Source organism: Microtus ochrogaster, chromosome 5, assembly GCF_000317375.1.
Source record: "Microtus ochrogaster isolate Prairie Vole_2 chromosome 5, MicOch1.0, whole genome shotgun sequence".
In the NCBI taxonomy this organism is placed as follows: domain Eukaryota; kingdom Metazoa; phylum Chordata; class Mammalia; order Rodentia; family Cricetidae; genus Microtus; species Microtus ochrogaster.
Window position 1 is genome coordinate 25,314,244 of NC_022012.1, and position 16,198 is coordinate 25,330,441.

General features: G+C 50.9%; 1 protein-coding gene across 1 annotated transcript in view; it reads right to left on the reverse strand.

Moving 5' to 3' along the window:
• Positions 1-3,424: 3,424 nt before the first annotated feature.
• Positions 3,425-16,198, reverse strand: part of St14 (suppression of tumorigenicity 14) — a 37,756-nt gene continuing 24,982 nt past the window's right edge. Inside the window, exons 8-19 of the mRNA XM_005346988.2 lie at positions 14,242-14,381; positions 13,666-13,763; positions 12,301-12,410; positions 12,059-12,189; positions 9,560-9,664; positions 9,077-9,187; positions 8,865-8,978; positions 7,742-7,864; positions 6,945-7,131; positions 5,257-5,531; positions 4,359-4,495; positions 3,425-4,052 (exon numbers count right to left, since the gene is read on the reverse strand). Coding sequence (XP_005347045.1) covers positions 3,891-4,052; positions 4,359-4,495; positions 5,257-5,531; positions 6,945-7,131; positions 7,742-7,864; positions 8,865-8,978; positions 9,077-9,187; positions 9,560-9,664; positions 12,059-12,189; positions 12,301-12,410; positions 13,666-13,763; positions 14,242-14,381 — 1,693 coding nt within the window. The 3' untranslated portion in view covers positions 3,425-3,890. The remainder of the gene's footprint in view (positions 4,053-4,358; positions 4,496-5,256; positions 5,532-6,944; positions 7,132-7,741; positions 7,865-8,864; positions 8,979-9,076; positions 9,188-9,559; positions 9,665-12,058; positions 12,190-12,300; positions 12,411-13,665; positions 13,764-14,241; positions 14,382-16,198) is intronic.

Sequence of the window (16,198 nt, forward strand, 5' to 3'; positions counted from 1 at the left end):
TGGTGGCGCACGCCTTTAATCCCAGCACTCGGGAGGCAGAGGCAGGCGGATCTCTGTGAGTTCGAGACCAGCCTAGTCTACAAGAGCTAGTTCCGGGACAGGCTCCAAAGCCACAGAGAAACCCTGTCTTGAAAAACAAAAACAAAACAAAACAAAACAAAGATATAATAAAGGAAGGAGGACACACAGACTAGAATCTGGCCCCACCTTGTGAGGGACTCTCGCTCCTATGGCAGCGCAACACTGCCACCATGTGGACTGAAACCTGAATGACCCCTTTGCAGCCAGTCCTGCCCAGTGGCTCTGAATCTGGAGTGCCGTAGCTACAGGATTTGACGCCCTCCCTAACCTATTTCACTGTCTCCTGCAGAACCTTGATGGAGGCCGGAGTTCTTGTAGATGCAGCACACAGGACCTGAGTGTGTTCATGAACTTCTGAGATTTTGATAAGTGGCTAAAATAACAGAGATGCCAGGCAGTTTGGGAGGACCAAAAGATGAATGGCTTTGAGATTCCCAACGGAATGGTGTGTGCTGAGCTCGTGAGGCCAGTTTCAACACCGAGCTATCTCCAGGAAGCCCAGCTGCACACGGGTTATCTGCGAGCAGGGAGGCTCTCAGCCTGGCACTGCTGCCACCGCTGCCTCGTCCTCTCAGACCCAGCTACATCACCAGCCCTTAAGATGCCTTCATCTATGCAGCGGGGCAGAAGCCGAGAGGCTAGATGTTACACACCACATCTCACCTGTTGTGACCACTTCTTCCAGCTCCCCCATCCCCATCATCCTTTAACTCCATGTCAGGCTGCCCAGAGAACGGCACAGGATGCAAGGCAAGCTACAGAATGCACGGAGCAAACTGAAGTATATAGAGCCCTGTGTAAAGGCCAGCGTGGAGTATGGAACCCAGTGACGGGCCCGTCTGGGCAAGGAGCTCAGCACTTTGCAGGCATAGGGGAGACACCCGTGCCTGGCTGCCTGGGGTGGAGTAGAGGGTTCTCCAGCTTTCAGCACCTTTGCCCCAGGCTGCAATGGCAGTGAGTGGTCTCTGAATGCATTATTCATCCCATGCCCCACACAATGGACCCTGGCTACAGCTGTTGCAGACTGTCCTAATTAAATTGAAATTTCTGTCACATGCTTGGAGGTGAGTTTGTGAATTGAAAATGCAAATGTGTGCAAAACAGTCTTGGCCATGAGTCCCCCTGACCTGCCTCAGTAAAGCTAAGATGGGCCAACGCCCAATACCACTGCAGAGCGGTGTAGCCGAGTGCTCCACAGTGCAGTGGCGCCTCTGGTGTCCCCTGACTCTGGTGGTACTAGTGACTTGTCCCTCTCAGTGATGACTCTGAGTTCCTCCTGGCTATGGATCCTTAGCCTATTTTAATCTGCCAATAGAATATCCAGACTTGGCTTCATAACCTTGATTTACATACAATTTTATTTTATTTATTGTTTTAGTACATTTCTTTGTGTGTCTGCCAGAGTGTGGGCAGAGTACAAAGGGCAATTGAGAGTCAGCTCTTTCCTTCACCATGTGGATCCTAGGGCCAGAATTCAGGTCGCCAAGCTTGGCGGCAAGCCCTTTCACACACTGAACCACTTGCCAGTCTCCATAATCAGTTTTGGAAGCATCAGCATCTGTTGGAGTTCCTAGGGATTAAATGCCGTTCCAAGGATTCTGCTAATACTTTGGGATCAAGAATACCTCAGCAGACCTTGCTCAGGATGTCATACGGAGCCCTCCGTGGCAACCTCAGAGTAACAACCCCTACTGACACTGCTTCTCCATCTCCAACTTGTGTTGGTAACCCTCAGAAGATCTCCAGAGTGAACCGCTGCTGCCTGCACCTCCAGAATGAGATCTTAGGAGCCCTGTGCGAAGTTCTACCTATGAACGCCCCAGGCTCTTAAAGCTCCTGCCTAAGGACCACTCTTGGAGACCCACTGTCCAAGACTACAGGCCTGGTCTCCACCTCTAGGGTCCCGGAAAGAAAGAAATGGCCCCCAAGGCTAACGAGTTCCCAGGCAGAAAATAGAGAGTGGGGCCTACATTAACCTGGAACAGTGGGGTAGAGCAGAATGCCTTTCCTAAGAAGTTTCCAGGCAGCCCCGCCTACGTGTTTACTGTCAGGGAATGAGTCCATGCTGTGGATGGCAGCTCTGCTGGACAATGAGATGCTATGTGGGTGGCCCAGTCTGCACCAGCCTGGGTGCATGTGTGAGCTGGCTATGCACATACGCATGGAATCAGCTCACATATGTGCCGTGCAACCCCTCACTTAACATAGAGCCTGGCTGCGTCCTTCTGTCCCACACCACCAGGAAGGAGCAACATGTCAGGAGAAAAGGAATGTTATTTACCTGGTGAATCTTCCCAGAAAATACTCAGGCTAAAACCAGAGACCCCGCACAGACGATAACTCTCTTCCCTTTTGTTAACTAAACTCACCCAGAACAAAGCCCAGCGGTGATAGCACCATCCGGAGCTTGAGGGCTGTGAGCCGGAGTAGATGATGGGCAAAGAAAGATGTCTTCCCTCTTGACACCAGCACAGTCCCTGCTAAGTCTACCGGGGCCACTCCTTTTCCCCAGCCTCACCCATGCAGGGCTTCGGGAGCCTTCTAAGGCTTTAATCCCACTACTCAGACCTTTATGAGTTCGGGGGTGGCCTGGTTTACAAAGCAAGTTCCAGGACAGCCAGGACTATTACACAGAGAAACACTGTCTTGAAAAACAAAAACAAGAAAGGGGGGGAGGGAAGGAGGGAGGGAGGGAGGGAGGGAGGGAGAGAGGGAGAGAGAGAGAGAGAGAGAGAGAGAGAGATCTCTAACCTCTCCCCAGATCTACCCCCCTGGGACACTCCGAACAGGGAGAGAACATTTTATAAAGACACAGGAGGGATGGCCAGGAGGTCTAGGTACCCGTCTGCAATGCAACATCATCATCATCCCTCAACCGGTACCCATCTGTCCACCCAACCCATGCTGACAGCCAGTCCATGCACGCCCCATGCACGCATATATGCACACACTCAGCATATATGACCACCTCTGCACTGAATGCAAACCTACAACCCTTTGCACCTTCCTCTTCCTCTGACATGTCACCACCAGCATCCCCCACCCCTGGTAGGGCTAGGCGTGGGCAACCACAGTGCCCTCTCTCCACATGATGCCTCTCCCTGAAACTCCCTCCTGACTGTCACAGTCAGGGAGTCAGGCCCTGGCATCTAAGTGAGCACCTGCTACAACCGAGGACAGAGATAACCTCTGGCCTAGGGACGGCAAGGCACTGTGCTCTGCACCCAGTATGGCACCACACAGTTTATGCTAAAGGAAATTTCATTCCAGTTTGTGCAAAGGGAACCCTTCCTAGAAGGAGTGGGGGGAGGAGAGCCCACTATGGCAAGAAAAACAAGTTACCTAAAAAGAAATAAAATGTTTTACTAACAAATACCCACCCCTGGAGCCAGCAACGCAATTCCAATCTTAGGTTCCACTTTTTTCCGGGGTCCCTTGGGGTAGGGTTTCCTGAAGAGAGTGACCCTAGGGGACCTCAGCCCCTCCACCCACAGGGCTCCCAGGGGCTCATTGATCGTTGCCCCTTTAGAGTCGGGTATCCAGGCAAAGGTCATCTTCACCCAGCTCAGGACAAGAGTGGAAGGCTGCCATCAAATCCTTGCCCTCAGCAGAGCCACGGGCACTGAAGTTCTCTGCTCAACTCCTGGCCCCACTTGGGAGCCAAGGAAGAACCCTGAGTCCTGGGATCCAGCTCACAGCCTGGGTTGTGGGGCCGAGGCCACAGATTCAATGTCCTCCATGGTCCTGGCCTCTCTCCAGGTGTGCACGTGGGTCATCCCTGTGGGTGTTATGGCAGATCATCCATGCTTCTACACCCCAGTCTGATCTTTGATCCAGTCTCGAAGTACAGGGAGCCTCGTGTACACGCCTGGCTTGTTCCTCTGAGCGCAGCCTTCACCCCAGCTCACCACACCAGCCTGGAACATTCGTCCTTCTTTCTCCACGCTGGACAAGGGGCCACCAGAGTCACCCTAAGTGAAAACAGATTCTCTGCATGAGGCCGTTGCCCAAACTCTCAGGAGCGGCCTCCACCAAACTGGCCCCTCCCATGCCCAGTTGACCCCTCGGCTTACCCTCTTGACTCTTGCTCTCCCCTGCCCAGGCTTGACCCCACCTCTCCCTAGCTCCAGCCTAGTTAGGCCCCTCTTTTCTCTACCTTTCCCTAGCCCCGCCTCTTTCCCATCACCCTCTGCGCGGCCCTTTCCCTCCCCGGCCTGGCTTTCCCCAGCTCCAGCCTTTCTAGGTCCCTACTCCTCCAGCTCGGCCTCTTCACACACCTGACAGGAGTCCACACCCCCGCTGAGGAAACCCACACACATCATCCGTGGGGTGATCTGCTGTGGCAAGAGGCCCTCACAGGTGGTCTGGTTGATGACGCGGATCTCGCCCTTCTGCAGGACCAGTGCTCCAGTGCCTGGGAAGACAGTAAGCCAGGACAGACTGAGGCAGGTAGTTCCCCGGAGAAGCCACCCTGCACAGGGGAAACTTAGTGGAGATGTTCCCCACCACTCAAGTCTACAAGCAGGGCTTGGAAATAGCCCAAGTGCCTGCAGCCGGCAGATAGATGGGCAGGTAGCTAATAGCACATGGAAGGGTACTGTGCAACCATGCACAGTGACATGCTGCTGGCAGGTCATGCTCCAAGGTAAAGCAAGGGCAGAAAGGAGGAACACCAAAAATGCCACAAAATGCCTTCGTGACTGTCTGTAAGTCACAATGTACTAGACTGGCCTTGTAATAATGGAGTTTTTCAATCCAAAGTTTCCCTACAAACTGCCTTCCCTCCACAGGGCACAAAGGCCCCACGATGGGTAATGTTGCAAGCCCAGCTCAAAGGCTTGTCTAAGTCAAAGATAGCGCCCACCCCTCAGCCACACTTAGCATGTCTTTGCAGGTGAGTAACCACAGTTTCTAGATTGAGCAACTGGCCACTAGGCTGTTTGGTGCAGAGTCGAGGCTTTAATTAAGAGCCCAGCCTGCAAATTCTACACCTTTTACTAAGAATTTCCTATTCCTTTCTACCCCCAACAGCATCATCCTGACAGGCACCAGGAGGTTGAGTCATCCACAGGCTAAACTCTTTGCAGTCAAGGCTAGACACCAAGGGGCTGCAAGTGTGTAAGCAGAAGGCCTAAGGCTCTCTGCAGGTCCTGGCCTGGCTTGACGGATGCTCACCTCCTTCTTGGGTGAGCCCCCAGCCTGTGACCCAGATGGCCTTGCCCGCAGGGAAGACGTGGGTGGTGTCGGGCAGGCAGATGGGTCGCACGACGGTGCTATACTCCGCGGGCTTCTCGAGCTCCAGCAAGGCGATGTCATAGTCAAAGGTAAAGTCATTGAAGGACGGGTGGGTGATGATGCGTTTGATCTTGTGCTCCTGCACCCCAGAGGAGCTGCGCTTGCTCTGGTCCAGCAGACCCAGGAAGGCCGTCCACTTCGAGGCGTCTGAGTACCTGGCAGAAAGGCGGGAGAGCGGTCACACATCTGTGGGAGGGTATGAGTGCCCGGGCAGCTTTCTGTGGGCTCCCCACCATAAACAAAGCCCTAAGCAGCTGCCGAGGACCAGGAGGCAGAGGGAAGCCCTCTTACTTGGGCCTAACCTTAAACCAGAGACTTTATTAAGCATAGTAAAAGGTCTTGGGTCCCCCCTGGACCTGGCGTCATAGGCAGCTGTAAAGTGCCTGATTTGGATGCTCAAGGACTCACCTCCTCTAGACAGTACATCCCCTTTCACCAGTGAGCCATCTCTCCAGCCCAAGGCCTTCCACTCTCTAATGTGGCCTCCCACTCTTCCTCTACCCCAATGGTGTATCCGTCCACCCGTTTTTCAGTCGTTTGCGGACGTCTATGATATTCCAAGGATGGCCCTAGAGCCAATGTCAAGTTCAGCGTGTACGTGGGGTGAGACGTAAAAACCAACTACAGCATCCCACAGAGGACAGGGTGGTGACAAGGACTGCATGGGAGGTAGGAGGGAAGGAAGCAAACCTCAAACTCAACTACAGCTTTGCCAGCCAAAGCCTGCAGAGTGGGGGCTGGGGGCGAGAAGATGTGGAGCACAGAGGAAAAGACCGGGAGGCGAAACTGATAGGGAAATGGGCAAGGACGGGGAAACGTCACCCTACCAGCCCAGCCTCCCTGCACAGGACTCCCTCTTCCCGGGCGTCTGAACCGGCTGGCCCAGCAGACGAACACCACAGCTCCACCACTCCGCTCAGGCCCACCTGGACCTCTCAGGAGGTCCAAACAGAACCAGGGCCCAAGGTAGCCCATACCTGTTTCCGGCACAGCTTTCGCTGCACGTGTGTGCCTATACATGTGTGTATGTGGGTGCCCACAAGCATGTATGCATATTTTACCCTCTGTCCTAGCCAGCCTGTGAAATACACGGAACAAATCTTATTCACACGTATTTCCCAAGTACCAACACTAATGGAAGCTGACTATATCAATCCTTTTATTCTTTTATTTTTTTAATTTTTTTTTTTTTTTTTGAGACAGGGTCTCATGTATCCCAGGCTGGCCTGGAACTTTAAATCACTGTAACCAAACATAACCTTGACTTTAAGATACTCCTGCCTTGCCAGGCGGTGATGGCTCATGCCTTTAATCCCAACTTTTAGGAGGCAGAGACAGGTGGATTTCTGTGAGTTCGAGGCCAGCCTGGCCTATATAGTGAGTCCCAGGACTGTCAGGGCTATGTAGAAAGACCCGTTTGCAACACCCCACACACACACACACACACATAAAAGAAGTTAAATTTTCTTAGGACTGTTCCTGGGGTACCTGCCACTCCTCCATCCCCCTGCCCTGGTGCCAGCTCACCCTGGTACATAGGAGGCCTTACTGCACGCCTGGATACTTACTTGAAATTTCTGTCATCCATAAAGCAATGAGCTGCAGAGACCAGCCAGTTGGGAGAGATGAGCGAGGCCCCACACAAGTGGCCCTGGCCCTGGGCGTGGAGGCTCACCTGCCAGGGCCACTCACCCTCGTCTGCATCTGTGCCACCAACCACCCGGGCCTGTTTGGTGAACGATCGCAGCCCACAGTCTGGAGAGGGGACAGAGAACCAAAGTGAAGTCACTGAGCATGAAAGGGACATTCGCTGCGCACAAGGAGACTCCTCGGCACAGGAATCTCCCCGGGGCATGCACAGCAACACCAGAGCAGAAGGGCGGAGCCTCACGGCTCCTCCGTCCTCCCCATCCAGTGCTGCGCCGCACAAGTGCATCAAGACTCCAGACACCAGTCACTTTGCTCAGGCTCGGTGTGGTGTCGCTTGCCTAGATTTCCATGCCCAGCGCTGCCCCCAGCTCAGAGCACAGTGCACGGGGACACGAAGGCAACCCAGCCAGCTCTTCTAGGGCTCACAGGCTGTAGCTTAAGGGAGGCACGGGTGAAAACAAAGCCCTGTCTTGTGCTCGGGCAGCTGGGCTCTTTCTCCCTCGAGCCACTCACCCATGGCTATCTACCTTTGGAGCGGCCAGTATGCCAGCTGTGTTTGGGAGGCGCTGACATGCTTGCTGGCTTCCCATGGGACGGTGTGCTTATGCCAAGTTGCTCAGTGGGCACTGGGCTGGATCTCCACCCCTGGGCCTTTTCCCAGATGCCTACTTTGCGCAGCAAGCGCCCCGGCACCACGTGCAGCTGCCCTGCTTACCACAGTTCTTCTCATCCGAGCCATCGCTACAGTCCCTCTTGCCGTCACACTCAGGGTTGCCCTTGTTCAAGCAGAGCCCATTCTGGCAACGGTAGGTATATTTGGTGCAGGCGACGACATTCACTTTATGGGAGAGGACACAGCACAGGGAAATCGATCTTTTGGCAGTAAAACCCCAGGTGGCACTTCCATCTTGTACCCTCACCCTAGTGGGCCCCATTTATCACACCCATGTCCACTGTCCTTTCAGACAGGCTACAGGTTCTCCACCTTCTGGGAAATTCTTCCCAGACTTAATACACAGAAAACTAAAGTTTACAAACTCTGGGTGCACTCCATAGAGCCTGATACTAGCTACTACGTTGGGGTGCAACTTCGGTGAGAAGAATGGATTTTAAGATGTGTTTCATTTGTCTATGCTGTGCAACATTTGCTTTAATGATGCAAAGACGTGTTGCGTTCTTTTATGCTGCATTTGTTTAACTCTGTGAAGCTGTGTTACTTTGCCTGTCTGAAATACCTGATGGTTTAAATAAAGAGCTGAAAGGGCAGTAAGTAGCAAGGCAAGAGACAGGATAGGCGGGGCTGGCAGGCAGAGAGAATAAATAGGAGAAGAAAAGGGCAAGAAAGATTAAGGGACGCACGCCTTTAATCCCAGCACTCGGGAGGCAGAGCCAGGTGGATCTCTGTGAGTTCGAGACCAGCCTGGTCTACAGAGCTAGTTCCAGGACAGGCTCCAAAGCCACAGAGAAACCCTGTCTCGAAAAAAGCAAAAAAAAAAAAAAAAAAAAAGAGAGAGATTAAGGGAAAGAAAAGAAGGGGCCAGGCAGCCAGCCGGCCACGGAGTAAGAGTGAAAGTAAGATTACAGAAGTAAGAAAAGGAAAAAGCCCAGAGGCAAAAGGTAGATGGGATCATTTAGGGTAAGAAAAGCCAAGCTAAGCCAGGGCATTTATAAGAAAGAATAAGACAACCTGTGTGATTTATTTGGGATCTGGGTGATGTTCCCTCTCCACCAAATTCAAAAGACAAAAGAGTAATGAGTGAAAAACCAACAACATTTTGCCATTCCAGTGTGGGACTTAAGAAAATCCCCCCCGACAGCCAGCTGGGGCCGGGCCTCACCACTGTCACACGAGGCCTCATCAGACCCATCACCACAGTCGTCCCTGCCATTGCACTTCTGGCTCTGAGGGACACACTTGCCGCTGGAACACTTGAAAGTCTCAGCAGGGCAACCTAGAAAGGCAGAGGTCCTTAGCAACTGCTGGCATGTCCTGGCTCATTGGGCCAGGCAGGCAGTGGGAGCCACAGCAGCCCCCTCCTGGGGCACTTACTGCACCCCTCCTCATCGCTGCCGTCCCCACAGTCATTGACGCCGTCACACACCCAGAAGCGGGGCTTGCAGAACTTGTTCTTGCACACGAACTGGCTGGTGGTGTTACATCCTGGATGGGAGCAGAAGAATCAGCTGGAAGCCCCCAGCAGTAGCCTGGGCAGTCACAGCTGCCAGAGATGCTGTCCCATCTGAACAGCGGCGAGCTGCTCTGCACCACCAGGGGTTGATGCTGACAGACACTCGCCTGCCTGCCACGGTCTCCCATGGCGGGGGGTGGGGAGGATACAGCAGTGAGAACGGGGTCACACTGCCTTGTGTCTTTCTGCCAGGGTGGACAGCAAACAAGGCCACGAAACTGACAAGACAGAACCAGGGCAGGAAAAGGCCAGGCCACTGGACAAGAAAAGGGGATGAGACAGTACAAAGAGGCAGGAGGGAACAGGGCAGGGGGTGAGAGAGGGCAGGCCATGGCAGGACTTACGGCAATTGTTCTCGTCACTGTAGTCTGGGCAATCTGCCCAGCCGTCACAGCGCAGGTTTCTGTGGATGCACCGTCCGGTGTTACACATGAACATCCCTGGGCACGCTGAAGGGAAGAAAGAGGCCTGAAGTCCATGGTTGTCCCCTCTCTCCCTAGTAGCCACCTCACAGCCCCACTGAGAACTCAGCCTGCAAGCAGAGGGATACTGAGACCTGGTGTGGGAAGTCCTTCTGTATATGTGTGGCTTTTATTGGTTAAAGGATAAAGCTGCTTTTAGCCAATGACTAAACAGAGTAAAGAGAGAGTAGGCGGAGTAAGAGAGACTCCATGTAGCCGCCACAGGAGACAGATGCCTCTGCCGGAGCTTGCCGAAACCTTGCAAGTAAGTCACAGCCACATGGCGATACACAGATGAATAGAAATGGCTTAATTTAAGATGTAGAGTGAGCTAGCAATGTGCTTAAGTGATTGGCCAAGCAGTGTTTTAAATAACAGAATTTCTGCGTGATTATTTCGAGTCTGAGCAGTCAGGAAACGAATGAACATCCTCCAACTACAAAGGCCCAAATCTGACAATGGGAGCTCTTAAATCAGCAGCCAGAATGGGCAGCAGGCGGTTGGCACTGACCATGGACTGCGCTGAGCATAGCCATGGGGGAGAGCAGCCAGCTGTGTGGAGAGCCGTCCACTATCCCCCCTCTGTGTCCCCGGCAGAGTCCTCTGACATCACAAACTGCCTGTGGGGTTACAGGGCAGTGGGTCCATGGGGTGTGCATCCTAGCCAAATGAAAACAACACCAGTCCTTCATGCTAACACGTGATCTGAAGTTCAGTGTTCCTGAAACAGGGAGAGGTCTGACAATTGCTCCTTGAGGGAGGACAGAACTGTGGGAAGTCTGTTGTCACTGCCCTCGTACACACACACACACACACACACACACACACACACACACTTTCGTCACAAGCATGTCCTATACCAAAGGTATCTGCCATCTAGTAAGATTCTTGGAAACTATGTCGTTGTGTTGCTTTTGTCTTTTTCTTTCTTTCTTTCTTTCTTTCTTTCTTTCTTTCTTTCTTTCTTTCTTTCTTTGGTTTATTTATTTTTATTTTATCTGTGGGAGTGTTTTGCCTGGATGTATGTCTATGCACCACATGCATGCATTGCCCATGGAGACCAGAAGAGGGCATCATGGCCTCTGGACCCAGAGTTAACAGATGGTTGTGAACCAACCACTCTATGGGTGCTGGGAACCAAACCCGGATCCTCTGCAAGAGAAATAGATGCTGTTGATCCCTAAGCCATCTCTCTAGCCCCTGCAGTTACATCTTAAATCAAAGGTGAATTTAAGTACTTAAAATGCCTTCGAAAGGGTTACTCCATGATTCAGGGTCAAAATTAAAAGTTACAGGTTGAACATCCCTCAGCCAAAACACCAAAGCCCAGAAGGATGCAGAATTTTTTTGAGAGCTTACATAACGCCATAGGGGAAAGCCACATGCCTGACCTCGTGTGACCAGTCAGAACACAGATGCGCTGTTGTGCTGTGTAATGAGGTCCAGGAGAAACAAACTTCACTTTTATGTATGTGTGTGTACACATCCATGTGTCCATGGCGCACATATATATCTGTGCACACAAAGCCAGAAGTTAAAATCATGTGTCTTCCTCAATCGCTTTCCACTTTTTGTTTGTTTGTTTTTGTTTTTTAAGTCAGGCCTTCTTACTGAACCCAAAGCATTATCAGTTTAGCTACAGCGGCTGGCCAGCAGGCTCCCATGTCTGCCTCCCAGGCTCTGAGATATGGCTACACAATCCAGCTTGGTGTGTAGGTGTTGGGGATCAAACCCAGGTTCTCGTGCTATGCAGCAAGCACTCTACTACCTGAACTACCAAATTCCAAGTCTAGACTTGGGTCCCCTTCCCAAGATACCTCACTGTGTATATACACAAAAATGTTAGGGCTGAAACCCACCACACTTCTAGTCCCAAGTATTCTAGGTATGGGACACTCAAACCTGTACTATGTATGCCAACGGATTGCTGTTCACACAGACAATTGTATTTTCTAGTGTTTCAAAACTACAGACTAATCCTAAAAGTGCTAGTAGGTTCCCAAGAGAAGTACAGATTCTCAAAAGTCACTGTGATGCTGAACCAAAGAGGCCGGACCCAGGGGGTCGGGAAGGAGAGTCCTAGGCCTTCCTTTGCCGTGCTATGGGGAACAGATCTGAGAAGCACAGGATACTAGCTCTCATCCTTTTCTTGTTTTCATGCCGGGGCTTGAACCCAGGGCCTCTCAGAGCAAGCTCTTAGCAAGCTCTTCTAACACAGGGCATCACCCCCAGTCCAGCCTTTTAAAGAAACAGACATGTTTTCCCCGTAAAGCTGCTGGGAGATGCATGGGACGCTGTGCTCTCTCAGAGGACGCACAGTGCAGGACGGAGCACTTCCTGTGACAGTCCCTCCACCCATCAGCACCCACTGCATCCACTCACGGTTGTTGGAGTCGTAGGACAGGTACTCGGCGAGGAAGCCGGTGTCTGTGTAGGACTGATCAGAGTGGAAGCGGACTGTCATCTTGCTGCTGTTGCTGCTGACAACGAACTGGGACTTCTGACCACAGTACCTAGAGAGCAAGTATGAGGCTGAGGACGATTGGGGAGCAACCAGACAACGGGGGATGCTGGAACCCAGCCCTCTCGACCCTAGGGTGATGACTGCCCCCTCTGGGGCTCACCTCTCCCCGTTGATCTCTACGTAGTCCTTGGGACAGGTGCCCAGTGGTACGTTGGGGTCCACCAGATAGAAGAGATTGAAGCGCACCTTCACGTTCCGGTTGTTAGGCACCTGGACAGAGAGATGCTTTGGAGACCCTAGCTTCTTTTGCTGTTTCTTAACCCAAAGGATGTCCATGAGAGGGCAATGGAGCAGGGTGGTATATGAACCCCACACACTATGATTTTTCCTCTTAGATATGGGTTCGCCCTTTTTGTTTTTTTGTTTTTTTAGGTTTTAAGATTTATTTTAATGGACACATAAAACATAAAATTGATATACATTAATACTACATAATCCTTACATCGGAGTGCCCGGCTGCCCTCTAACCAAACATCACCCCCACCAGTCAGCTTCTCCTCCCTGTTCTCTCCCATGTTCTCAGTTTCTAAGAACTTTTAGGGATTCCACAGACGAGCATGGTCATGTGACCCTTGTCTTCCTTGTGCCTGGCTTATTTCTCTAACATAATCTACAAGTCTGAACAACGTCAACATAATGGCTTCTTCACTATTCTCATGAAATCAGACACTCACCTGTGGTACTTTATATCTTTTCTCTGTGGTGTAGCCAAAGAGCCAGCATTTGGGGGCCATTATTAAGTAAGTAAGAGTTCTTTGAATGCAAGCACTATGATACACAACGGCCAGCGTGATAACCAGGAAGGTTATTAAGTAATTAACGGGCAAGTAGCACATACAGCCCGGGCACCCTGGACAGAGTGGCTATTCTCACCCATGTGGATGAACTAGGAGTGCCAAAGATGTCACCGTCTTCCTCAGAATGATGAGCAATGTAGAATGCACGAATTACTTATTTCTGGAATTTTCCATTTAACATTTTTAGATTGTGATTGACCATAAGTAATTGAAACTTGGAAATCAAAACCACAAATGTGTGAATGGGAATTTGTGTTTTATTACTTTAAATAAGTAGCACAGTGTCTCAAAATCTTTAAGGGAAGACTTCCAACGGAGAGGAAGTGAAAGACACCTAAAAGCCCTTCTCACTTGCTCTATTTCACACACTCATGGCGTCATCATGACAACACCTCACAGACAGACACTCAGCCTCAGTTTACCCAGAAGCAGGCTGACACACGGAAAAGACAAATAAGTGGCCATGTTCTCTCAGCAGTTACCTAGGACGTAAGTCTGAGTGTGGCCAGTCTGCAGCAAGCGGCTCCTTGGACTGTTGGCGCAGTCTTGTGGGGCTCATGAATGTGGCTCTTTGGGTTACTGAAGGAGCCATTGTCTCCTTCCTGTTCATCCTCAAGTTCTGTCCTGATGCACTCAACACCTTCCCCCCCCACACACACACATCCTACCTTGATATTCCATGTGCAGTCGATGTTGGGTGGGTAGTGGCCTGGATAGTAGGGGCTGCTAAATGTTCCTTGGACTTCATTCAAGGAGCCTCCACAGTCTGAGAAGAAAGGCAGGAGAAAGTGGGGAAGTTAAGGATCCCCAGTCAGGGGGTGAGGGAAGAGCTGTACAGTCTAGAACTCAAGCCCCGTGCCACCTGTCTACAAACAGGACACTGGACTTTGGCAAAGTGCTCAAAGCCAACTACTTTTACAAGTGGTCCCTTAGCTGGGCGTGGTGGCACTCGCCTTTAATCCCAACTTGGGGGGCAGAGTCAGGCCGATCTCTGAGCTTGAGGCAGCTTGGTCTACATAGTGAGTTCTGGGACAGCCAGGGCTACACACTGAGACCCTGTCAAATAAAAAATAAAAAGAACGGTCCCTGACCTGGGTGGCTAGCAAAATGCCCTCTGGTCTCAGCTTCCAGCCTGTCCCCACGAAGGCCCAGTCTGCCATCTTCCTGGGTTCAGGAGACCCTCTAAGGCCTGCACCTCTCTACAATTTGATAGCATGCCCACCGTTGGCCCTGCCCATCCTTACTGCTCATCTTAGGCATCTGGAAGAAAGTGGCCTCAAAGCCGGGATGCCGCCGGTCGGTGTTGGTTATCAGCGTGACAAGGAAGACATTCTGGGAGGAGAGGAAAGTCAGGTTGTAGGAGGGAGGGTAGGTGCCACAGAGCCTGCAAGGCAGAGAAATGGAGTTAGTGACAGACCTTTCACCACAGCTTAGCTTCTGATCAGAGAGGCCCGGGACCTCATTTCTAACCCTACACTCGAGCACAGAAGAGCAAGGGCAGGGTCAAAAGGTTTTCAAAAAAAGAGGCATAGTAGCACAGATCTGAAGCCCCAGCAACGGGAGGCTGAGGGTTCAAGGCTATCCTAGGCTACAGAGTAAGACTCTTGGGAAACAGGTCTCATTGTGTAGTGCCTAGGCTAGCCACAAATTCTTAGCCTTCTGCCTTAGTCTTCTGAGTGCTGGCGGTACATGCCAAGCTAAAATTTAATTATTTTATTGTTCTGAATTATTTATCAGGTATAAATTTAATCAGCATTCCTTATGTTAGTGGCTTCAGTGCAGCTGGAGCATCCTGTGCCTCCTACGATCTGTAGAGTGCAAACCATCAGTAGTATTTTGGGATTTGTAGTCCTTTCCAAGGCTGCATTATCAGTCTGGGAAGCTCCCTGAGCTATGGACTGACCTGGAGCTCCCTGGAGTTTTGAGATTCATTAAATGGCCCAGTGAACCTAACAACAAAGAACTTGTCTGTGGCGTCTTCTCCAACCCAATAAGAGTTTGGGACCTCAGAGTACCCCAGTGCTGCTCAGCTATCTCCTTGGTAACAGGCTTCAGGCAAACTCCAATGGGTTAGCACCATGATGGGCAGGTTTACCACAAGGGTATTTGTGGCCACTACATTACACACGAACTCTGCATACGACATAACCTTGCTTGGCCTCAGAGCCAGTCTGGATGCTTTAATTGAGCCCGGAGAAGCACAGAGCCTCAGATAAAAGCCCACTACACTGGACTGTGTCTTTCTCATTGCTCCAGCATGGGCTTGTGCACACCCAGCTTGGCCTACCTGACAGTCACTGACAAAGCTAGAGATTATTCTGTTTGTTTTAAGAAAAGTTCTCACTATGTAGCTTTAGCTTCTTAGAACTCAGATATCTGCCTGTGTTTGCCTTCTTAATATTTTCTTATTAAGAACACATCAAAAGGGGACTGGAGAGATGGCTCAGTGATTAAGAGCACCTGCTGGTCTCCCAGAGAACCTAAGTTCCATTCCCAGCACCCATGTTGGATACCTCACAACTGCCCATAACTGCAGCTCCAGGGCATCTGGGACCCCCTTCTGGCCTCTGCATACTCATGGCATTTGCTCACACATATTTATAGATAAGAAATAATGGTAACAATAAATCTCTTCAAAAAATAGCTTGACAGACATAGCTCTCGGTGGATGGTTTGTGCTCATTTCTTTTCAGAGCTGGGGAGAAACTCAACTCTATACAAACACTCAACTACAACCCTAGCCAATCTAATGACTCAAAATCTCCATGACAATCTACAGTAGGCAGTAGAACCACCACGTCACAGAGAAGGACACTGAATCACTGAGAGAGGTTAAGAAGCTTGCCCTGGATTCTATGCTTAATATATGATGAAAGGGGTGGGTGGGGCAGATCTCTGAGACCAGCTTCATCTGAATAGAGCCCCCTCTCTCAAAAACAAACAAACAAAACCTAAAACAACAAAAAAAAAAAAACAAGCAAATACAGTGTAATCCTTTCTGTGAGCTTGAGACCAGCTTTGTCTGAAGAGAGCCCCTTTCTCAAAACCAAAACAAAACAAAAAAAGAAAAAACCCAAATATCAACAAATCACTAATTAGTGTGTGTGGGGGGATGGGGGGATGGGGGGTTTTACACTTATAGCCCAGGCTGTTCTAGAACTCACTAGGTAATGTGGACAATCCTCCTGCCTCGGTTTCCTA